This window comes from Rousettus aegyptiacus, unplaced genomic scaffold, assembly GCF_014176215.1.
Source record: "Rousettus aegyptiacus isolate mRouAeg1 unplaced genomic scaffold, mRouAeg1.p scaffold_m13_p_12, whole genome shotgun sequence".
Lineage (NCBI taxonomy): Eukaryota > Metazoa > Chordata > Mammalia > Chiroptera > Pteropodidae > Rousettus > Rousettus aegyptiacus.
In genome coordinates, this window is record NW_023416287.1 from 40,842,255 (window position 1) to 40,868,106 (window position 25,852).

General features: G+C 39.8%; 1 protein-coding gene across 1 annotated transcript in view; it reads left to right on the forward strand.

The window, feature by feature from the left end:
* Positions 1-7,005: 7,005 nt before the first annotated feature.
* Positions 7,006-25,852, forward strand: part of PODXL2 (podocalyxin like 2) — a 33,363-nt gene continuing 14,516 nt past the window's right edge. Inside the window, exons 1-2 of the mRNA XM_016121970.2 lie at positions 7,006-7,129; positions 13,309-13,575. Of these exons, the coding sequence (XP_015977456.1) occupies positions 7,072-7,129; positions 13,309-13,575 (325 nt within the window). The 5' untranslated portion in view covers positions 7,006-7,071. The remainder of the gene's footprint in view (positions 7,130-13,308; positions 13,576-25,852) is intronic.

Sequence of the window (25,852 nt, forward strand, 5' to 3'; positions counted from 1 at the left end):
AACTACTGAGTACCGGTTCACTCTAGTAAACACTATGAAGCATGACAGTTTTTGATTTTCTTGATCTCCAATTTATGTATCTCTTCTTTTGTCCCTTGTGCTTTTAGTATCATCTCAGAAAACATTGTCTGATCCAAGGTCATGAAGAGATCCCCCTATCCTGTGTTTTCCTCTAATAGTTTTATAGTTTTAGCTTTTACATTTAGGCATTTGATCTATTCGGCATTACTTTCATAGTGTGAGATAGGGGTTCAACTTTATTCTCTTGCATACGAATAACCAGTTGTCCCGGCCCTATTTGTTGAAGAGATTATTGATTCCATTGTATTGCCTTGGCACACTTGTCAAAAATCGACCATAAATGTGAGGGTTTGTTTCTAAACTCTAAATTTTATTCCAAAAGTATGTCTATTCTTGTGCCAAGGCCAACTTCATTTTTCTTTCTCAGGATTGTTCCAGCTATTCTGGATCCCTTGAATTTACATATGAATTTTAAAATCAGCTTGTCAGTTTCTGCAAAGAAGTCAGAAGGAATTTTGATGAGGATTGCACTGAATCTATAAATCAATTTGGGGGTTGCTATTTAAACAATTTTAAGTCTTATGATCCATGAAAATGGAATGTCTTTCCGCTTATTTAGGTCTGCCTTAATATCTTTCAACAACATTCATAGTTTGCAGAATAACCTTTATACTTATTTTATTAGATTCGTTCCTAAGTTTTATACTTCTTGATGGTATTGTAAATGGAATTGTTTTCTTAATTTCATTGCAGCTTGTATCAGTTTTGTATTGCTGCTATAACAAATTACTACAAATTCAGTGGGTTAAAATAACATAAATTTATTTACTTATAGTTTTGGATGTCAGAAGTCTGAAATGGATTTCACTTAGCTAAAATCAAGGTGTTAGCAGAACTGCACCTTTTCTGGAGGCCCTAGGGAAAAATTCACTGCCTTGCTTCTAGAGGCTGGCTGTATTCCTTGGGTCATGGCCCCTTCTTCCATCTTTGAAGCCAGCAATTGCATCACTCTGAGCTCCACTTACATTGTTACATCTCTTCCGACTGACTCTCCTTCCTCCCTGTTTTAGTTGTAAGGACCCTTGTGATTACATTGGGCCAATCTGGATAATCCAGGATTATCTCCCATCTCACATCCTTAAATTAATCACATTTGCAAAGTTCTTGCTTGTCATGCGAGGTTATGTATTCACAGGTTTTGGAGATTAGAACAGGGACATCTTTGAGATGCTAGGATTCTGCCTACCACACAAGTGTATAGAAATACGTTTGATATTTTCATATAGACTTTATATCCTGCAATCTTGTTGAACTCATTTATTAGTTCTAATAGTTTTTAGTGAATGAATCCTTAGGATTTTCTATATACAAGACCACATCATCTGCAAATAGAGATAGTTTTACTTCTTTCTCTTCAATCTGGATGACTTTTTTTTTTTCCTTTTCATTTTCTTGCCTAATTGTTTGGCTAGAACCTCTACTACAATATTAAATAGAAGTAGCAAGAGTGGACATCCTTGTCTTGTTCCTGATCCTCAGGGAAAGCTTTCAGTCTTTTACCATTAAGCATGACCTTAGGTGTAGGGTTTTTGTAGATGATCTTTATCAGGTTTTGAAAGGTTCCCTTCTATTCATGTTTTCTTGAGTGTTTTCATCATTAGGGGGTGTTGAATTGTGTCAAATGCTTATTCTGCATCTATAGAGATAATCATGTGGGCTTTAGCCTTTATTCTGTTGCTATGGTGTCTTACATTCATTGTTTTTCAGATGTTAAATTAGCCTTGCATCCTTGGAATACATTTTACTTGGTCATGGTATAAAACTACTTTTGTATGTTGCTAGATTTGGTTTGCTAGTATTTTGTTGAACACTTTGCATTTACATTCACAGGAGACAATGGTCCATAGTCGTTTCTCTCGTGTCCTCTCTCTCTCTCTCTCTCTCTCTCTCTCTCTCTCTCTCTCTCTCTCTCTCTCTCTCTCTCTCTTTAACATCTATATCTGGTTTTGGTATCAGGGTAATACTGGCCTCATATAATGAGTTAAGAAGCATTTTCTGCTCTTCTACTTTTTGGGGAAGAATTTGTGAAGAATTTCGTATTGACTCTTCTTTAGACGTTTGGTGTTCATTTTTATACAGTTGTATATATCAATAATTTCCTTTATGCCTTTTGTGTTTGGGTGATATATTTCCTATATTTAAATACTTCTAATTATTTAAAGTAGCTTTAAAAATTATTACATTTAGTTCTTCAGTCTAACCAGCATAATGATGTAAAGTATGAAACTCAATTTATATTTTCAAATATAATTAACACAACATTATTTATTGAGTAGTCATTCCCAACTACTTTGAAAAGCTTCCTTTATCATAAATTTCCATGTGTATGGGAGTGTGTTTCTGATCTCTTTTATTTCATTAATTTATGCATCTATTCCAGATTCATTACCATATAATTTTAATTTCTGTGTATTTTTTACTGTGATGAAAATGTCTTTGGCTCTTCTTGAACATTTTCTCTTCTAGATGAATTTTATAATCATCTTGTAAATCCCAAAAACATTCTACTAGGAGTTTTATTGGTATTACATTGAATTAGTTGATTACCTGGGAAAAATGGACACCTTTACAATATTAAAAGTTCCTATCCAGGGACAAGATACATTTTCCTCTTTTTTCTTATATCAACCTTTGAGTTTTCTTCATTTAGATTTTATACATCTAGTTTGGTTTATTCATGGCTTCGATAGTTGTTGTGAATGGGAGTTTTTCTCCTACTATATTTCCTAATTGCTTATTGATGATACATAGAAAAGTTATTGATTTCTGTATGTTATCTTGTATCCAGCAATCTCACTGAACTCATTAGTTTTCAATTAGTCTGTCAATTGATTGCCTGGAATTTTCTAGGTACACTTCCAAATAATTAGTTTTACCAAGTTTCCCCAAATATTTTAAATCTATTTCCTTTATCATGCCTTATTGCATTGCCTTGTACAAAATATTCAGTTTTTATGGTGGTAATGATGATCCTTTCTTGTCCCTCAGTTGAATGGGAATGCTTCTAATACTTCATTAACTGTAGGTTTGTGGGAGATATCCTCCATTGAATTAAGTTTCCTTCTATATCTTGTTTGTTTCTAAAGTTTATTTTGTTCCTTTTAGCAGGAGTAGATGCTAAGTTTCATTGCATGTCTTTGGTTGGGGATGGACATCTCTTACTAAAGTTTTTATTTTATTGACTCTCTTAACTCAGAGAATTAAATTAGTGGCTTTTTCTAATACTGAACCAATCTTGAATCCCTAAGATAAGTCTTACTTAATCAGAATATATCAATATTTTTAACACGTTGCTGCAATCAACCTGCTTATATTTTCTTTATAAAAGTTGTATCTGTGTTTAGTAAGATTGATTTAGGGTTTTTTCTATTTGTATTATTTTTAGTTTTTTGTTATTGTTTCTTGGGTTATTTATTAATTTATTACATCAGGGTTATATTAGCCTCATAAAGTAAATTGAAAAGCTTTCTAACTTTGCTCTGGGAGAGTTTTTATGTTCAAGTTTTGATAGAATACACTCATTCTAAATGTGCCTTATATCTTTTTAAGGATAGATTTTTTTACGGTTTTTTTTTTTTAAATTTTCCCCACTTATTGGTTTGTATAGCTTTTGTACTACTTGCATCAATTTCAGTATTTTGTGTTTTCTTTAAAAGTATTCATTTCAATTAGATTTTAAAATGTATTAATAAATTATATGTTAAGTATTGCTTATAATTTAAAAATCTTATTTTGTAGTTTTTAAAAAAATTCCTAATGGTATTTACTTATGTCTTCTCTTTTTTATCTTGTTTGTGAAGTTTTGACTGCTTTATTCACTTTTTTAAATAACAGACTTTTAGCAATTAGTTCTACTAGGCTTTGTTGTTATTTTAAGAGCAATAGAAATTGATTGATTTGTGTGTGTGTTTTAAAGCTTTTTAAATTGAATATTTGGTTAATTTACTTTGTCTTTTTTTCCCTAATAAATATATTTGTGGCTATAAAATATCCTCTGTGAATTGTTGACTTCATCCCATGATTTTGATATACAATGTTCTCACATTGTAATCAATTTCTAAAAAGACTTAAAATTTATATTGTGATTTACTCTTTAACCTAAGAGTTATTTAGAAGGGCATGCATTTTGCACTGTGGTTTTCTCTGTCAGTTAAAACTCATTTGCTTTTTATTTTTCAAGTGATTCCTCACCATTTTAGACCCACCAGTTGATCTCGTCTTGTTTTCCAGGGCTGCATTGGACTTAGGTGTGTGTGTGTGTGTGTGTGTGTGTGTGTGTGTGTGTGTGTGTGTGTATCTTTCCTATAATTTCTAAGGTCAAGAGCAGGAGAGGAAAGCAGGCACTGTGCTTAGTGTACCAGTAGCATGATCTCATTTCTCCCATTTTTTTTTTTTAAGGTGAGAGATTCTGGGTCATGTTCATACTTAATGATCGTGATCCAGAAGAGTGAGAAAATGACACTGTCAGAAAAGAGACACCCAAAATGAGTCCCTGAAAAGGAGACAAATAATGCAGTGATGTGCCCAAGCGGAAGAAACTGGCCTAGGATAAAGAAGGGATGCTTCCTTCATTGTAACAGAGGAAAGACAGAGATAAGTGATGGGGCTAGATGCACCCTAGTTTCCTCTTTTTCAAGCCAGATTCTCTCAGCTTTAACAGTTGTTTTTTATATCTTACTGGATTCTTCCTGTTACTTAGTCTTTCATTTAAAAAAAAGGTTACTATAAAAGCATAATATTGATGAAGTACAAACAGTTCAAAATAGTAGGACTATTAACTTCCTTGTTCTGGACACTGTACTTACTCATTTTAAGTCCACAATTGCTTTATACTTTGTATTCATTACTCTGGGCTTTTTGTGTGAACCATTATAAAATAGATCTTGTCTAATTTATACTTGCATAGAGAATAGCAGCAAAAACCATAGGCAACAATACTAAATTTAGTCATTCTTTGAATCATATTAGTGCTGCCTCTGAGGCATCTTCTCAAATCTGTTGTGCTAACCCTCGGTCAGACTTCCATTATCTGCCACTAGGACTCCTGCAGCAATCTCTCCACTGGCCACTTTGCTCTTTCTTCTTCCATCTCTAGTCCTTCCTCCCTTTCCCCCTCAGAATCGTCTGTCTAAAATACAGACCTAACCATGCCATGATTCCTGTATAAGAAATTAATTTTTTGAATATAAAGTCCAAACTTCTCATCATGACCTTCAAGATCCTTTACTACCAGCTTTTCACCTACCTTATTAGAACCCACAATGTCTATCAAATAAAATGGGCTGTAGAGTTTAAAGTGACCACCAGTTAAATGAAATCATGTAGTTCTATGAATTAAATCAGAACATCTTTACCTAAACATTCTAATGTTATGTACTGCTTTTCACTGTGTTCTTAGACTTGTCACTTCTCCTTGTGTTTCACTGCCTCATTTATAATATAAAGGCCTACTACTTAGTATGGATTAACCAAAAATTCAGTAATGTATTTAGCTAGTTAAGTCATCTATCTTTTTAATCTTGTCTTCTGCTCCATCCTCATCATGAAACTCATCATTTCCTAAATTTGATATCGCATGTACTATCACACTGTACTACATCGTGCTCATGTTATTTACTTTGCCTGGGACCCATTTCTGCCCTATCATCCTCCATCCCAACTCCTATTTCCCCTAAGTATTTAGTCCTGGAAGTGTCCTCTGAGATCCTCTACAATGCCCAGTGATATACCTATGTATATAGGGGTAAGGATATCATTTGAAAAAAAAAATGATTCAATATAATAATTTAAGGAAATGTTTTCTGAATAGACTATATAGAGAATAAAATTCCACAAAATTATAACTGCTGGAGATATTCAGACTGTAGTAATTCCAGAAGAGTTGGGACTTTTTTCTGTTCCTTAAAGAGGCTGAGCTCCTTTCAAACTCAGGAATTGCTGATACCTTTTCTCCCTGCCTATAATGTTCTCTCCCATTATAAAGGTTCTCTCCCAACCTCCTATGCATTTATCCTTTCGGGCGTGTTTAAATTTTTCTTCAGGAAGGCAAGTGTAAAGCTTCCCTTCTATACTGTCTTATTGCCCCTTGTACTTCTTGACAAACCTCACTACAGTTGTAATTATGGGATCAGATGTGAGACATTGATTTTTCTTTGTCTTCTCAACTAGACTAAACTATGAGTGTGGGTGTAACTATTTTGTTCACTACCGTGGTGATTGAATGAACTTTAGTTGCCAAAAGGGACAAAACACTTAACAAAAGTTAAGAAACACTGTACTAATAATCCAAAGCCCACACTTAACAGCTAAGGCAACTGAAGCCTAGAGGTGCGAAGAGGTTCACTCAAGCTCTCAGAGCCTATTTGAAGTAAGGATGTGCACTAGACCAGCTCCAAGTCCGGTTCTTTGTTCCTTCCTGGCCCAGGGCCTTTGCTTTGTCTTTCTCTTACCTCGCCTTCATGGCTCAGGCGCCCAAGTGCCCCTGAGAATCCTGGAGCCTTTGTTCAACCTCGTAATGTGTGATTAGCAACACCACATCATTAGTGTCGGTGGCCGCTCCACTGTCCTCTGAGTCTCATTTGATGCAGGTGACCACTCTTTGCCTCCTGGGCGCGCAGGAAATGTTTCTAGCGGATGAGTCACTGAGTGGCTCCGGGGACTCACTTCCGCTGCTGGTCCAAGGAGCAAGGTGCGAGGCCCGCCGACTCCCGGCCTCGGGGTCGCGGCCCCGCCCCTCCAGGCCTTCATGGCGCTCATTGGTCGGCCGGGCTCCTGAGAAGACGAAGGGGCGGCCACCCGCGCGCCCGCCTCGCCTCCGCGGGGGCGCGCCCGCGGCACGCGGCAGGGCGGGGCCGGGGGTAAGTGACGGCTATGAGGGCCAATGGGGCGGGCGCGCGCCGCCGCCTCCGCCGCCTCCGCCGGCGCCAGAGCGGTCCCTGTCGCTGGCCCAGGCGCCGCGCCGCTGCGGTTGCGGGCGGCGACGGCGAAACCATGGGTCGGCTGTTGCGAGCTGCCAGATTGCCGCCGCTGCTGCTGTTGCTGGCCTGGGGTGAGTACGCGCCGGCGGGCGGGCGGCGGCGGGGCCCGGGGGGCGTGTGGCGGGCCGCAGTGCTGGACAGCTCCCGGCTTCCAACAAAGGATCCGTGCGGGGCCGCAGCGCGGTCCGCCTGGGCTGCGGCGCGGTCCGTCCGCTACATAAGCAGTCGCAGGCAGTGGGGGGCGTGGGGCCACTGCGTGTGCCTGCGGTGTGAGCGGTTCCACGCGTGAGATACACAGAAGCACGCGCGTGCGCGCGCACACACACACACACATGCACTGGGAGTGTGGCCCTGCGCCTCAACACGCTCTCTGCGGCGCTGCACGAGGGGCGCCGAGGCGAACAGATCCTGGCTGAGAGGAGGATGAACCCGCCCGCTAGCCTCCGTGACAGCCACACAGGGTTGGGAGACAGCATTTAAGGGTCCTTTGGAGCCGCTACAGCGAGCGTGGGGCGGGGGCGTCTGTGGCTGCTAGCAGGAACTGCCAAAGAGCCTGCAACAGTGGGGGAGTGTGTTTACATGTGTGGTGTCACTGGACAGGAGAAGGGGTGTGTCATTGTGAATGCATGTCCTAGGCCGTGCTGGGCAACTTTATTAGGAGCTGACAAAAAACATATGACAGCCCTGGGAAGGTCTCTGTGACAATGACACTGCTGAATAGCCAGCCCCTGCTCAGCTGACAGAAGGGATATGTGAAAGAGCGTCCGAGATGGGTTTCCATCCGGCAGCTACTCAAGGGAACTGGTATGGGTGATGATAGGTTGGGGATGGGGAGCAGGTGTGAAATGAATATGCCTGTGAGAGAGACACAGCCTGTGAACGGCTTCTGAGTGGCAGACTTGGAATTTAGGTGTGTGCATGGGGGGTTGGGCACAGGTATGTGATAGCCTATGACACAGGCCACCACCACAGAATGGGGGTAGGGAGAAGGGCTGTTTACAAGGGTGGGTCAAATCAGGACATGGCTACAGCCTCTCCATGTGGCTGACAGAGTGACGGGGAGAGTACATATATTGAGATGTGACTGGTAATTGGTGTTGGTGGAGAGTGAGTTTGTGTGTACAGGTGTGTGCGTGTGTGTGTGTGTATGCTCCATTATCAGGTAGCTGGAGTGATTCCACTTCCAGTGAACACACTTCCAGTAGAAGTGTGCATGGGACATTGGTTAGCAGGCACTTCCCATGGAGTTAACCCACAAAGGCATGGGGACATTGTGTGGTGGCAGTGAAGGAGAGACTTATGAAGGGTCTCTTACCATGGAGTCTTTGCTGGATGGTGGCAATGAGATGGCCCATTGCCATGGCTCATAGTGTCAGAATCCAAAGGAAAATGGGAGGGGAAAGGGGCCACTGCTGAGCATATCCCAGGAAGGCTTAGTTTAGCTGGGGTACTTTTTCTCCACTGTCAGTCAAGGATGGGTAAGGAGATGAGTGGTATGCACAGAAGTAACATGCATGAGTGTTTTTCTCAGACACACACACACACCTCCCTCTAGCTTTGCATACTTTAAAACCTCTTTGAAAAAGGTAAGATTCAACAAATAGATTAAATATTGATTACTTTTCTTGTGTGAGCCACACCAGAACCACCCAGCAAAGTGTGTCAGGGTCCATGCACAGCTGTAACTGCCTGTACCCTATATGGCTAGCCATGGATTACTGCCAGCAGCTTTTCTCCCTTCTATTCTTTCTTCCTCGTCCTCCCTCCCATATACATCTTTCATCACATATTATTACCCCCATGCATGGGCGACACGTGCATGTCTAGCAGTATGTCTCTTACTTACATACTTTTGTGTGGAAAGCCTACAAAGACCCTTCAGCATTGTTTCTCTGACATGTACAGACACATACATGGGTATAAATGTGAGTGTGGTCAGGTGACAGTGCTAGACAATTTCTGTAGCTGACACACAAGGGTGTGGGGGTTGTGTGACAGATGCTGCTAGGCAGCTCCCGTATTGGTGTCTGGCAAGGGCTTAGAGAGATCTGGACTTCAGAGCTGCTGATTAGAGGGAGAGTGGTGTGGAATTGATGGTCAAAATCAGAAAAGGAAGTTTGGATCAGGAGCCCCAAGGAGATAAAACATGGTATTACTAAAGACTTGTTTCTTCATCCCCTAAGATACAAGCTTACTTCATTTGCTCTTTTTCTCAGTGTGTTTCAGTCAGATTTCACTTCTCTGAGGCCGAATCCAGAATACTTTTCATGTCCCTTCTTTTCTTCTTGCTCTCTCTGCTGGGAATGATAAATAACAGAAGATTATAGGTTTAGAGGGGAAAAAAATCAATTACAAAAAGTTTATTCTGAAATTTTAAATCAGATGGGGTCTCAATTAAGGCAGATTAGTTATTAAGTGTACAAGTAATTATACACAGAATGGTTAGGCCTCAGCTGCTATTTTGGTGGGCAAGTTTGAAAATAAGTAACCTCTCGTAATTACCTAAATAATTACCCATTGTCAAGGCTCATGAAAATATCAAGATCCATAAAAAGAAAAAATAATCATCAGAGGGCAAAATAACTTGCAGATCATAGAACCACTTACTGGAGAAAGAACAAAAAACCAGATTCCTGTTTTCATGCACAGCTTTTCAGCAAAGTTATCAAAATCTCCGTTAATCCTTATCCGATCGTTGGGAAAGGAAGACAAGGAAGGAGGGGGAGAAAAGGTGTAGAGAAACTGTCTTCTCCGCTTGACAGGTGGAGGAGAGAGGTTCAGAGAATGGAGGAATCACTGAAGTCATGGAAATGGTAAGGAACAGACCCAGTGAATTCATCAGACTACAGTCCTCTTCACAAAGACCTTCATGGACTAAAAAGTATTTTATCCCCAAAGGTGGGAAATCAACAATACTGGTGGTCAGACTTTCCTCAGGAGGGCAGATACAGTTTTCTCACAGTCCAAGCTGTTCTGGGGAGCCTGACCAAGGCCTAGATGGTGGTGACTTCTCCGTCACCACACTGTAGTTCAACTCTGAGAGAGACAGTTCTTAGGTTCTGAAGAGGTAATGTATATTTGATCCTCAGTGGTTCGTAGAGGGTAAAATTCCTAGAATTAAAATTGTTTGCAGTTTTCTAAAAAGGCTGAAGTAATGTCGTTCCCAATATACCTGCTACAGACTAGTATATGTAGATAAAGATCTTTACCTCATGGCCCTTTCAAAGATTGGCTGCTCAGGTGCCCTTGGAACCAGTAAAATTTTTGTTAATTACCACAAATATTTCTCATCAGTTGAATTTTTTTACTTCCTAAACTACATGCGTTTTTTTCAGATTAGCTTCTTGTATTTGATTCCCACACCTTAGGGACATCACCTCTCTAGAGTAGGGCTGTTATGTCAGCTAGTATCTTATATAAAACTTAGATTACATTTTCCAAATAATGATCATTTCCTCCAGGGCAGAGGCTGCCTCGTGCTCATCTTTGTATCACCAGAGAGGGCCTGGAGTAATACGTGACACAGAATAGGAGCTCAGGATGACCATAATCTTCTGAGTAACTGAAAGTCTAATGCAAATTTTACCTCCAGTAAGACACTGCAGCCTAATTAAAACCAAAGTTCGATTCTAATTGGTATTGTATCTGATGGACATATTATTACATGACTTAACTTTTTAAAAATGAGAAAGTAACTATTAAATGCGTACAGTTTATAGGTGATATGTTTCCAAACATAGGGTTCACACGGAATGTAAGTGAAGGAGATTCTTGGTGAAAATATAGGGAGCCACTTTACTGACTCGAGGTCTTTTGTAAGAGGAGAAATTCCTGTACTCTAAGCCACCATATGGTTTGAATTTGCCATGGGGACCCTGAGCAGAGTGCTAGAAAGAAAGGAATGTCTTTCAGCTTTCAGCTTCAGCCCTGCAAAACCACTGAAGATCAAATATACATTACCTCTTTCCTTGCTCCTTAAATCCTGTGAAGTGTTTATGCTATCTTGATTATTCTCTTCTTGTACATATACTTTGGAAGAAGGGTGCCCCGCCTAGTAAGTAATAGCTTTCCAGTTTCCTTTGTGGAGCATGTGCAAAACCTAATTACAGCTCTCCTGTTAACTAGCTATTTGACCTTAATCTCTTGAGGCCTCAGTTATTTCATCTGTAAAACAAGAAGGTTATTTATTCATTTATTCAAACATCTATTGACCCCATATTACATTTCAGAGACTAGCAAGGTATTTAGATGACAAGGTTGAATCTGACACAGGACATGCTGGCTGTGGCATTACTATTTAGTGAGAGAGTCTGGAAGATGGTTTGTTAGAGTTCATTGAAGAAAGTAATTTGTTCAGAAGGCTGTGGTCACAGGAGTGGTACCTTGCCTAGACTAGGACTGGCCAGAGAATACTTCTCGGAAGCTGAGCTGGGAACAGGGGGAAGAGTTAGGTGGGTGGGTGAAGGTGATCAGAAGCATTGCCACCTTCTGCTTAAAGGCTCTTGGGGGCTCTGATGCTGTCCCATTTTTCCATCCATTAGTCCTAGTTTTTCCTCTGAAGGCACATAGAATAACTGATCTTTATTGTTCACATCAGCCTTTTATTTTAATATATTTGAAGATACTGACCATTGTCTTTTCCTGGTCAAGAATGTCCCAGTTCTCTGTTCTTTTTATAGGACAATAAAACTTACATTTGTAGACTACAATCTGCTCTTTGTAGCGCAGTTTACACACACTGTGTGGAATTTACCTCATTTGATGCCCCCGCATCTGTGAGAGCTGGTGGAGTTATTGTCCTTGCTTTACTGACAAGGAAACTAAGGCTGCTGGTAGTGAACTAGCTACCCAGTCACTCAGCTAGGGAAGCCAGAATACAAACCTGCTTTCCCGGCACCTAGTTCTCTCTACCAGAACATCCTTCTGTGCCTGATTTCAAGACCTGTTTATCCTCATCTGCACATTTTTTACTTTGTTACGCCCCTTTCACTCTATGATGGAGTGCTGTCCTTATGACTAGATGTAATTTATAGTCCTGGGTTGTCTGACTGTGCATAGCACACACAGACTTTGTCATATTCAGGATGCTCACTCTAGTTCTGATAGAACTCATTTCTGAGTCTGGAATGTTCTTGTTTTCTTCAGTGGCCGTCACTGCTGGCACATACCAAACTTAACAGCTTACTATTTCATAAGGTAGTTGCAAAGATTAAAACTCAGATAATGCTTGCAAAGCATTTAGCACACAGCACCAATAATGTTGGCTCTTAGTTTTATTATTAGCATCACTTATGAACTATTGTCAAACCAGGTACAGTGTATAACAGGGGCAGAACAGGAAATAACTCCTGAAATTCTCTCTTTCTTGCATCACTGAATGTTAGTCTTGGAAAAGAAAATTTAGAGGTCATTTCATCTAACTTGCTCTTTTTTCAGATGAGGAGACTGAGAGACCTAGAGGTTTTAAGCAGCTTCTGGAAGACACATAGCAAGTTAGTAATATTCATATATAATTAAGTTAGTAATTAAGTTGTGAAACTGGCAAATATAGTTGAATTCCTATTAGTGAATGGGAGTGAGAGAGAGGAGAACAAAGATGCCCTTTAATTTTTTTTGTTTGTTTGTTTATTTTGTAACAAAGATGTCCTTTAATTTATTGTTTTTGTCTGTTTGTTTTGTAAATTAGGAAAGATCTGAGATTCAAAACATGTCATTACCAACCTTAAATGAGTTCAATGTGTGACCTCACATGGTTTTTAAAGACTGTGTTCAGGATCCCATATTGCTGAAATACAAATCTCTCTCTTAATGCAGTTTTGGAAAATTTTCAGCCTAGGATTGCTGCCTGGGAAACAATGTCCACACAAGGTACTTAAAAGCAGGGGCCCCTTCTTGGCTGCATTTGTGCCCCCAGCACCTAGCACAGCTGTGGCAAAGAATGGGTACTTGGTCTCCATTTCCGAGTGAGCAGATAGATGCCCAGTGGATGCTGAGTTCAGTTGATTTCTCATTCTCTCCTACCTGTCTCCCTCTGTCTTCCCTTTGTCTTGGCCACAGGGAGGGCTAAACATTTTGGCTCTTTTTAAATGAGGCTAGTACCTCAGAATTCCCTTGAAGCCCCTGGGAGTTAGGAGTGTCCCCCAAAATCCCACTCCCACCCTGGGTTCTTTGTTGTAGAGACATATCTTAGCCCCATGCCAGCCTGTCCTCTCTAGCCTTTTATAATCATCTGGCTTTTGTGTTTGTGCAGGAGTGTCCCTGGGCATGTGTGCAACTGGATCTGATGAGCCTGGCTCAGAGGGCCTCACTTCCACCTCTCTGCTAGACCTTCTTCTGCCCACTGGCCTGGAGCCACTGGACTCAGAGGACCCCAGTGAGGCCATGGGACTTGGAGCCCCTGGCTCGGGCTTCCCCAGTGAAGAGAGTGAAGAGTCCCGCATTCTGCAGCCACCACAGTACTTCTGGGAAGAGGAGGAGGAGCTGAATGATTCTAGTCTGGACTTGGGACCCACTGCAGGTAGCTCTTCTTACCTAAGAGTATGTACTTATTGTAGCTGGGTGTGAGGCAGTCTTGGCAAAGTGCCAAATGACCATTTTATTGCTCAAATCACATCTTTTCTCTCTCCATACCAGTTTTTCCTGTGCATCAGAGCCATGTCTCTGGGATTCTGAGTGACCTATTGGCTCAGAAGGCCCTTTTCTCTTTAATACTGACTGCTGTTTAGTGAGCCTGTATTCTCTGCTCATAATATTATCTCCATTTTACACATGAGAAAACTGAGCCTTAGAAAGGTTAAAAGCATCCTTAAGGTCCTAAAACTATGCAGATGTTCAGTCATGATTCAGACCAAGGTATATTCAAGGTCTAGAGTTTTGTTCATTTGTTTGTTTTCTCCTATTGTACTATATTGTCTCTGTTGAAGATTTCCAGAGGTCAGCACATCTCTTGCTCCTCCTTAGGTCTCTCTAGCCGCATCAAGGTGTTCTAACTGCTCTGCCTTCAGTCATGCACCAGAGCTGGTTTCTGGGTTTATAGAGCATGGCTGATGGACATGTGGGGCCTGGGCTCAGCAGGCATGTATGTACCATGGCTGATTATAGATATGGCAGAGCTCGTCATGCTTCCAGCTACAGCAGCTGTGCACATGTCCTTGGCCAGCAGGAACCCATTTTGAAATGTTGGACTGTCAAATTGTAAGTATATGCACACTTGCACATGGGAACAGGGTGTTACAAGATTTAGCCCTAATTTTTATTTTTAAGATATATAATGTTTTGGATTTATATTCTCTAATTACAAAAACAATATATAAAAATTGTAGAAAATATGAAAAATACAAAAACAGTACAAATAAGAGAGTAAAATCCTCCCATAATCTCACAACTAAAAGATAATTACTATGACTAGTTTGGGATACATCTTTCTAGTCACTTTTATATGCAAAATTGGAATCAGGGGACATAATGTCTTCACTCAAAATATTTCATAATCATTTCCACATGATTATTCTTTTATAACCTAACTTTTAATGACTACATAGCATTTCATCATATGGATAATCATATGTATGAAACCAGTTCTCTATTGTTGAATATTTAGGTTGTTTTCAGTTTTAATTGCTGCTACAGATATCTTCTTATGTTTTTGTACTTTTCTGATTGTTTCCTTAGATAAATTTCTAAAATAAAATTGTCAGTCAGCATGCCACCCAGAAACAGAAGACACAATCAAACCAAGATAATTTAAGGAGGGTTTATTTATGGAGCAGTGAATTTACAAAGGTGTGGGCAGGGGCCAGTGGCAGCAGAGCAATCAATGGCCTACACCCAAGGAGACAGAGGAAGGGAAGGATAAAAGGAATCTGCAAGGATAGAGAGTGGTGGGGAATAGGTGGCGCAACAGGGAAGGAACCAAGAGAATAAATACCCAACCTCCCTCTCTTCCCATCTTCTGCTGGGGTCCCTGTCATTCTTCCTTCCTCTGCCCAGGCATCAGGTCAGGAGGCAAGGCATAGCCTGTTGATGTAATCCACTGGGTCAGTCTTCCAGGGTGAAGAGTGGATCTGCTGGAGGCAGAGCATGTCTGACACAAAGGATGTGAATATTTCCCCAGGCTTTTGTTAAATATTTCCAATCATCCTCCAGAAAGGTACTTTCAGTTTGCATACCCATCAGAGATAGAATGAATGCCAGTGTTTTGAACCCTTCCCACTCCTGAATTTTGTCATTTAGAAATCTTCGTCAATTTGATAGGCAAAATTATAATGGTCTTTAATTACTAGTAAATTTTAACTTATATTTGTATATTCACATACATATGTTATATACATATTCTATATATTCTCTACATAATATATACATATTCTGTCCATTTATAGTTCAATGGTTTGATGTGAAGCATAATTAAGAAAACAGGCTTCAGAGTTGGTAAGGCAGATTTCACAGTTCTAGCGCTGAGTGAACACCTATGTGATTCGTAGGTAAGTGACAACCTAAGCCTCAGTTTTCTCATTTAGGATATGGGGATAGTAGTAGTGTCATAGGGTTATGAGAGTTAAATCCAATAATACATTTAAAGTGCTTAGCAAAGCACTTGGCACACTGTAAGTCCTCCATAAATATTAGCTGTTATTATAACTTTTTCATTTATTTCTACTGAGGTTTAATTTTTTTTATCACTGTACACATTTTCATATAAAGAGGATAGTAACTTTTTATCTAACATGAATTATGTTTATTTTTCTTATAGTAATATTTGATATACATACGTTTAATTTTTATAGGCTTAAAACAATATTTCTTTTGAAATGTTTTTAATGATTTTCTTTTTGCTTTATGTTTAGAAAAGCCTTTCCCTCCCTGAGATATATGTACCATTATTTCTTCTTTTGAGCTTAATTTTTTTATATTTTACTCTATTCTAGCTGTAATATATTTTGGTATATGATATAAGATAGGAATCTAATTAATTTCCTCCATATATATAACCTATTGCCACAGCAACATTCATTGATAAGTCTATCCTCTCATTTTTGAAAAGAAGTCTCACTGTTACCTTGTCCCTGACAATTATATGTACTTAGTCTTTCTCTGGGCTTTTCCTTTTGTTCAGACTATTGAGATTTTAGTGTAACACAAACAGTCACTCAGAGAACCCGGTTGAGAAAACAATATTTGTGCACCTAGACCTTTCTCAGGATCACAGTGGGAAGCCCCTGGCTTTGATTAACTCAGATTTGCTCTGCACTCTCATGCCTCCTCTTCCCTCATTCGTTGTCCTTTACATGTCTCTCTTGCCTCATTCTCTAGGTCTCATTATAATAAAAATACCCGTCATTCAATGAACACAGGCCATGTAATGGGCACTTTGCATGCATTCTTTCTAATGCTCACACCAGCTCCACGATGTGAATCTGTGAATCTGTTTCTTGTATCTGCTGTACATGCCTGAAGAACTATGAGGGGCGGACACAAGTGCCCTCCAAAGGGAATGGGCAAGAGGTACAGAGTAGATGGAGGAAGGAGAGCTTCCTTTTGTCCAGACTCCCTCATTGCTCATCTTCTGATTGATCTGCTTGCCTACAGCAAGGTCACATGGCTTGTGTGGGCAGAGCTGAGTCTAGAATCAGTGTCTCCTGTGCAGTGGTGCCTGTGGACCTGGGTTCTTGCCATGGCAGCCCGTTAATGGTGTGTGTTAGAAAGGAAACCAATTATTGTCAGTAGTATTGTTATACATCTCATTTCTAGTTTGTTGGGCCTAGAAGAATTAGAGCTGGTGCCTTCATTTCTGTAGCAGTGATCCTCAGGGTGTCCAATGGCAAAAACAGCTTGTGGGCTTCTGCTTGACTATTGATGAGTGGTGTGACCTTGAGTGGGTTCCTTTTCTAATCTTGGTTTCAGTCTCTTCATCTGAGAATGATAGACAAAGTCTTTTACTGCTTTAAATATTATGATTCTCTGACATTTCAGGTAAAAAGAGTAGTCTAAACAAAGTAGGGAAAAATAAATGGAATGTAAATTTACCACTCCACCAGCTAGCATCAAGGCATCTTAAAGCCTGACCAATTAATTCATGCAGGACTGTTAATGGCTAAGAACATTTTCTCAGGTAACTTATTCATCTCACAACTGTCCCCACTGTCATCCACCACCCCTTTCATTTCCTAAGCTCCTTAATTAAGTTCTCTGCATGCAGTTTTAATTTTCCCAGTAAACAAGCTAATTGGTTTTCTACAAGAAAAGAGATTACTCTTCAGGGTCAGCAAGTTCTAGAAACCCAACTCAAACAGGCTCACAGGTATTTCCTGGCTCAGTAACTGCAGAGCACCAGGCATGTAGGGTCCAGGGGTTGAGGTGGCATCAGAGCCTGCATTGCTTCATCGTGCTTTGCCTTCCCTATTGGATTCATTCTTAGGCAAGCTGTTCCTGTGTGGTGGCTTTGAGAGCCCCCCTGTGTTTGCATTTTATCCCCCTTTTACACAGTAACCCTAGCAGGAGAGAACTCTGTGTCCCCATTACTTCTGAAAAGTCTCGGAGGGGAGGTTCATTAGTCTGATCTAGGTCATGAGCCCATCTCTGAACCAATCCTGAGGCCATGGGGACAGAGTTCTCTTATTGGCCCAGAGTGGATCCTAAGCCCCCCTGAAGCCAGAGGTAGGGCCTCACACTCCCAGACCAAGAAGAAGGGAGGAGTGCCTCCAAAAGGAGAATTGAGGTGCCATTAATAAAAAGAGAGGAATGAAGCGATGGTTGGGCATAAACCACATTGCACTTGAGTAAGGAGCATTCATAAAGTACTTATATTTTGTAAATCATTTCACATAATTGTTTTTTACCTCACAGCAACCTGATGAAATTTGTAAAAGCATGCACAATTAGTATTACTGTTTTATTGCTAAGGAAAGTGGCTTAGAGAGGTTTAAAAGTGATACTAAATTACACAGGTACTAAGTGGCAGAGCTAAGTCTCAAATATGAGATTTCTACTTCAAGATCTGATGCTCCTTATCTATATGAAATCATTCACAAGACCACTTTAATTCCTATTGCATATAATGAATTTTATCGGCAAAAGATCATCAAAGTAACTGTCTGCTGGGACCTGGACATTGTTTCTGTTCAGTAAATCATTGTTGAGATTGTATCTATTATAGAATGATTTGATCTTCTGTGTCACTGCCCACACATCAGTCATATTTACTAAGAGGAGGACCAGTTGACAGAAGCACTTTCACTTAGATACATATATATACACACACAACAAAACAACACAAAAAACTTGTATTTTTGTTTTACACTGTAGTAAATATCATTATATGGAAATTAGAAAAGACAAACAAGTTAAAAGAAGAAAATAAAAACCATTTATAATCCCTTCACCCAGAGTTAACAAATGTTAACATGAAGCATATCTTTCTGAATTGTTTACCCATATGGGAAATATATAAAATATGCTTTTAGAAAAAAAAAATGGAATTATAGTGTACAGATCTTGCTGTCTCACTTACCAACATCTTTCCAAGCCAGCAAACACAGCTCTCCAACCTCAGCTTTAAGGCTGACATAATATCTTAAGTGTGATGGGCTCAGTTCACCCCCTGCTGAGTGAGAGCTGGATGGTTTCCAGTCTTTGTTATATGAACTGTGCCATGATGGGAATCCTTAAAACCAAATCGTTATGAGCAACCTTAATTGTCTCCTTAGGGTACACTTCTAGAAGTAAAATTGTGGGCTCAGAATGTTTGTTTTTAAAGCTTTTCATTCATATTGCTTCCCTCTCTGAAATGTGGCCCCACTTCTGTTCCCATCAGCAGAGGATTAAGAGCCTGTTTTCTGCACTGATCCAATACTGGGTATTATCTTTAAATATATACATATATTGTCAAGTTGGTAGGTCAAAAATTTATCATCTTGTTTTATTTACATTTCTTTATGACTACTGAGGTTAGCCATTAAAAAATATTTTTTAATTATACTGAGAGCTTCTTCCCTTGCATCTCTGTTTTATACAAATCTATTATGAATTATGTATTTTTATATTAGCATTCAGTTGAATGACTGGCTTGAGTGTTGCACTCAGGGGATAGTTTTCAGTGATTTGACATTAATCTAAAGGGATATTTAAAGTGATCTTTCAAGGCTACTGGCCCCGATGCCTGTTTTCATTTCATATCTTAAACAGAGGAATCAGTTAATTAATATTTTAGCTGATGCCAAAGATCATCCATTAGATAGGGCTACCCTGGGAGGAAGAAATAAAGTCCAGTGTGACCTTGATAAATTGGGGAATGAGTCCTACAAAACCATGATGACAAATAGGAGGAAGAAAATGCAGCATGATCTATTTAGGGAACAAAAGTCAGCACCATAGTGAAATTAAAAAAGAAAGAAAAAACCTGGAGAATCCAAGTTATCCAGAGACCTGGAGCTTCATCAAAGCGACCTTAGCAGCCTCTGAGCCTTCTATCACATCACATGGGGAGAATGCAGCTTAAGTGCTGTGATAAATTCAAATGATGTTACTTGAGTCAGGAAATCTTACTTTACATTTTGATTCAGGTAGCCTCTAGTTAGTGAGTCTTGTTTGGTTTCAATAATTCATTCAACAAATATTTATTGTGTACCTACTCTGTTGATTTTGTAACCATTTTTGAAACTAGTTAATCCAGAAGTTTTCACAAGAGGAGAAAAATATCGACAACAGAAAGTGTTGTGAATAAGGAATAATTACTGTTGGTTGTTTAGCCCCAGGAAAAGAAGGCTAAATTGAGGGCACTAAGAGAATATGTAGTTGTTTTTTTTTCTCCTGAGCGAGGTGCTTCCCAGGTGTTCCTCTCTTAGTAGATAAAACAAATGGGCTTAAGTTGTAAATGAACTATCAAGATGTTTTCTTGGAGAGGACTGCCAGCCCACCTCTTCTAGGCCTACCAGAGGGCCAAGGCCATTAAATAGCCTCCTAAGTCCCTTTTAATGTTAGGACCCTAAGCTCCTCAGAGTCTCGTTATAATAATAGCTGAGCACAGATACATGTGCTGAGAGCTGGATTGTACAGAAAGTGCAGAGGAGTGTAAGACATGTAGTGTGACTTTCAGAGATTGCCTTGGGGAGAAAGAGTACCTTTCATAGGCTAGGTGTTTTGAATTTATTATTTCATTTCATCTTAGCCTCATGTCCCAGAGGGGTGAATGTACAGAGCCTAGAGGGTGATCATCTAGAATTCCAATCCCTGCTTGCTGTACTCTGAAGCTCGGCCTTGGTTCTTACATGTCAACCAATCTGGCGATTTAAGCCTAGCTTTAAAGAGATTGGCTGTAGCCAGAGGTGCCCATGAACTAGGAGAGGTAATGTTACTGCTGTCAGTTTGCTCCTCTGCACCTGAAGCCAAGTCTGAGTGCTGGCTTGACCAGAGGGTATCTTGAAAGACTGGCTCTGACCACACTTTATGGCATGACAAGTTTAGCTTCACAGCTTAGAGAAAATATCCTTCACTCTCTGAGCTTTTGCTTTGTCATCTTTAAGAGGAGGTGATGGGCTGTTGGATTTCACAGGGCCCCTATCTAGTATAAGATAACTTGGAGTCTGGAATGGGAAACCAGATTTTCCGCAGGGCTCTGAGGAAGATGTAGTTTCCAATTATGGCCTCTAGGGGGCTGCAGCTTCACAGTGCTGTTACCAGGTGTGTGAGGGAAGGAAGTTCATCAGCCTGTGGGGCAAGGCGTTATCTGTCTTCTGGTATCTCAAGGACAGTGAGGGAACTGAACTAACTTCTTCTGATTCCCCTTTCAGCTTAATCGCAACTTCATTTTCCACACTTTGGAGCTTCCCCTTGGAGAGCCTTAGCTGTGGGGAACCTGTCACATCTCTTCAGTGCCCCAGGTGTCACTACCCTCCTGGGAACAGACTTTGACTGGATTTTGTTCTGTCTTCAGTGTGTTACTTGGGCATCTCTGCTTGTTCATACCTGTGTTCAGGTATGGGGCATGTGGGAAGTGCTCTGTAGGTATGTCTTCATCCCAGGCAGGCTTTCTGGGTTTTGGGACTCTACTGTCCCACCTCCAAATGCCTGCAGGAGATGGGACAGGAAGGCAGAACCTGGGGCACTAAACGGGACAGGATCTCCTCCTATGAAGTTATAGCTCTCCATGGCAGCCATGGATGGGTCCCTGGGATTTACAGTCCATCGCTGCATAAAGAGCCTGGGGACCTGGGAGGTGGCCTGCCTTACCTGGGGAGGAGACCTATTTCCTCCTTTCTCCTCCTTTCTCCTCACCCCTGTTGGTGCCATCTTTTCCTCTTTCTTTCTTTTCTCTCCTTATCTCTAGGTCTCTCATTTTCCTGATCCATCTTACTTCTTTTTTTCTCTTCTTCCATTGCCAATTTACTCTGTTTCCCCCTCCAAAATGACTGCTAAGGCTTCCTCTCCCCTCTCTATTGCAAGTTTCTGGAAGCCTGGTCTTCTTGCCTTGGACACCTGAGTGGGAAAAGCACTATTCCTGTCCACCAGGCTGTTGTCTGTCTCACGGCAACTGTATTCCTTCCTCCTGGAGTGTTCTGAGCTCTTAGTCCAAGATGGCCTGCCCTGTCCCCACCTTCTTTCTCTTCTCTACTAATGGTCCCAGCAAATTCACTAGCCACTAGTTAAAGTGATATACTCCCCCTCTCCCATCTTATTTCTTTTAAATTTAAAATTTACAGAAAATTTTCCAGAATAATTTCTATATGTCCTTCACTCAGATTCCCCCATTATTAACATTTTGCCATATTTGCTTTATCATTCTGTGTATGTGTATGTAGACATATAGACATAGTTTTTTTTCTAAACCATTTGACAGTAAGTTGCAGGCATGACGGTCCTTTGCCCATAATTCAGTGTGCATTCAAGAGCAAAGACATTCTCTTACAAAACATAGTAAGTAATCAAAAATCAGGAAATTGATATTGATATTATACTATTGTAAAATTACAAACTTTATTCAGACTTTGCCAGTTTTCCCAGTAGTATCCTTTATAGCAAATGCAAAAAAATTTTTTTTTCTAGTCTACTATATAGTCTAGAATCATGTATTGCATTTAATTGTCATGTCTCTTTTGTCTCTTATATTCTGGAAAATTCTCCAGCCTTTCTTTGTCTTTCATGACTTTGACATTTTTGAAGGGGGTAGACCAATTATTTTATAGAATACTCCTCAATTTTGGCTTGTCTGTTTCTGCATGATTAGACTCAGGTTCTGCATTTTGGGCAGGAATGTCATAGAAGTGCTGTTGCATCTTTCTCAGTCATTTCTCAGAATCATAAAGCTTGGTTCCTTTACTTGTTAATCTACATTCATATTTGGGTCCTGTCCCTACCCATTCTCCCGAGAACCCTGTTTTCATCTCACCCTGGTCTGTCCCACAGCTACTTCTGGCAGACTTCCCTTCACACCTTCAGTTCATAATCTGTGCCCCTGCTGGGTCTCCTAATAAATTCTTGTTTCTGAGCTAAGACATTTCTGCTATTCAGATAATATCTAGACTTGTTGGTGGATGGTCAGTCTTTTCATATCCTGCCCTTTTTCCTGGATTCTGTGCTTATCCTGCTCCTCATTCTTGGAGCAGATTTCCAGAATAGTGCTATTTTTTCCTATTATGATTTTACACTATAAAAATTACTTTAATGATAATAATGGGAAAGGTAGGAAGAGAAATAACTAAAATTAATTGAGTGTTTGCTTTGTACTATGGACTGTGCCCAGGTTTTATCTCATTAAATACTGACCACAGCCCTATGTGCTAGGTACTATTATTATTTTACATATAGGGAAAAGGAGACACATAAGTAACACACAAGGTGAAGTAACCTGTTCAAGTCAACACATTAAATAAGTGGTGGAACTGAGATCTTACAGTAAAAAGAAAAAGAATCATGTTGGATGCTGAGAGGTGGTAAAGAAGTAGGAAAATTCCTGCTGATTCCAAGTGCCAGAGAGCATCATTTAGTGATTTTTCAAGTTACTGGAGATCAGAGGCCGTAAGGGTGAAGGGAGATGGTGGGGGATGTAGATTTGGGAGACTTTGGCATCAAAACAATAGATAAAGTGTTCGGAATCAGTGAACTCTGTGAGAAAGAAGTGTAGAAATGATGAGTCGAGGCCGACCATTTGGGAGAGATCACATTTATGGAGATAGGAGAGGAACTTGTGCAGATAGCGAAGAAGTCTGTACTGTGCTTGGTAGTTCTCTTCTCTCCATAAAGGGACAGGTTCTGGGTGTAGGAGGCAGATGATGAGAATCAAGAGCTTAACAAACATGTATCCCTGTTTTTTCTACTCTGGGCCAGGCACTGTGTTGGGTGCTGGGAATATAGAGATGAAGAAAACCACCTTGCTCTGTCACTAAGAGTTTGTAATCTAGTGAGCCCTATTTTATTCTTATTTTGGATAGTAGAGTTTTCTTAATGCCATCCCTTCTGTATAAGATATTTATCAAAACTGTCTCCAAAACTTAGACATCGGTGCTAGAAAGACCTTAGAAATCACATATATCAGCATCCTTATTTATCATATGAAACACTGAAGCCCAGAGAATTGCTTAGTTGGTGGCTAAGTCTTCTGGCTCACAGATCATGTCACCAACAGCATGACTAATATCATCAACCACCTTAGAGAGGAATTCTACTGGGAGCCAGGCTCTCTCTGGAGGTATAGAGACCTGACTTTTGGAAAGTCATTGTCAAATTGAGTAGAGAGATTGTTTTAGTCAGCTCGCCCTGTGGGAAACCTCCACCCCAGTGGGATTCTGTTGGTGAGTGCATTGCCATCCTGCCACATTCAAGGCTTCCTCTAATATGTTAGATTGTTCAAGTGCTCTTTGAGGGTTTTCAATGCACTTTTCCTCTAAACTTTACCACTTCTATTATGGCACAGTGACTTCCACAGTCAGCTCATGTGCTAGATCCTTCCTGTTAGCCAGCCAACTCACATATTATCAATTCTACCTCAGGGGCATGTCCTGAATTTATTCTTCCCTCAAAATTTTCAATATCACTTTCATTTATCTCTCCTGGAACATTGCACCATGTCCCTAATTCTTTCTCTGTTTTCATCCATCCCCTCTTTCATCTAATTCTTGCACATTGCTGTCAGATTAATCTTAAAATAATGAAATCTCATGATTGTATTTGTTTTCTTTCCCAAGCACCCATGTGACATTCTGTTCGATAGTATTTCTTCCAAGTGGTCATTCAGCCCTTTCAGTTGTTTTTATGCATTGCATTTCCATTGTAAATACATCTTTCTATTATAAAGTTCTTACTTATGTTGAAGTAAAATATTTTATGCTACTTTGACTTGTTTTATGGGTATAATTTCCTCTTGAATATCTCTGAAGATGTTAATAAGAAAATTTTCTAAGTTCTCTTTTGTTTACTAGATTAACTCTTCTCTAAGAGGTCAGTTGCTTTGCTTTCTCACCTTCATGCATTTTCATGAATCCAACTTTCCTGAAATGTCCTGTGAACCTTGATTGTTCTTTCATATATAAACATAATACTAGATTCCTCAGAATTAGAGTCTGGTAGGGGTTCCTTCAGCAGTTCTGTGGTCACTGTTCCAGCAGCAGGCCTCTCCCCTGAATGTCATGACTGACTATTTTGTTTGTGGAATAGGTATACTTGCCTATAGTGTGTGCAGGGGATAGAGGAATGGATGATCTCAGTTACTAAGTCTGTACTACTCAAAAAGAGTTGTATAATTAACAAAAGTGGGGTGAGTAGGGTATTTTAATTACTCATTAAAATATTATAGTGAGCTTTCAATTATCACTAAATGATTCAGCTTTTAAAAATCAGACTTTTTCTTATAGAAAATCAATATTTCTTTTTGTAATAACTCTCAGAGCTCTCTGAATCCTTATTCTAATTTGAATAATTGCTCTATAGGCCTGCATAGCTTCCATACTGAGATTTATTTTTATGACATTTCTCTCAGGTTTCTTGATTTCCTATGTCTTTTTTTTTTTTTGGTGGGGGAGGGGTTGGGATTTCTTGGAGATCATCTTTAAATAATTATCTCAAAATCTGTGGACAGTAAAACCTTTATAAAAATGTCTTTATTTTGCAATCACACTTGAATGATAGTTTAGTCGGGTATAAAATTCCAGGTTCAAAATAAACTTCCCTGAGAATTTAGAATGCATTTTTCGATTTCCTTCTTCAGTCTAGTGTTATTAATTAGAAGCTTGAGGATAATTTGATAATCTGTTACTTGTCCCTTTATAGGTAATCTGTTCTTTCTGTGAGAGCTTTTAGGATCTTCTCTTGCCCCTTAGAATTCTGAAATGTCTTAAGTATGAGGCTAGGTGTGAGTCTTCTATCATTCACCTTGCTTATATACCCTTTCAATATGAAGGTTCATGGTATCAGGCCTGGGAAGTTTTCTTCTTTCTTTGGCTATTTATTCTCGTCATTTTATTGATTCTGTCTTTTCAGAAATTATTTTAAAATCTTGTGATTTTTTGCTTCTTCTCTGGAGACTTTCTCTTGACTTTTTTCCCCCTAGTTGTTCTATTGAATATATACATTTCAACAATTGAATTTCAATTTCCAAGAACTTTTTCTTTTTTAAGGGTTATTTAATTTTCTTATTATCCTGCTCTTATTTTAGGGATACAATATTGGATATTTCTGAGGATACTAATTGGAATTTTAAAATTACATTCTAGTCCCTGAATTTTCTATGTTCTACACCCTTGCTATTTCCGCAGTTGTCCTCTGTCCTTTAACTCTGTTAGTAAGAGCCTCCCTCCTCCACTGCTGTC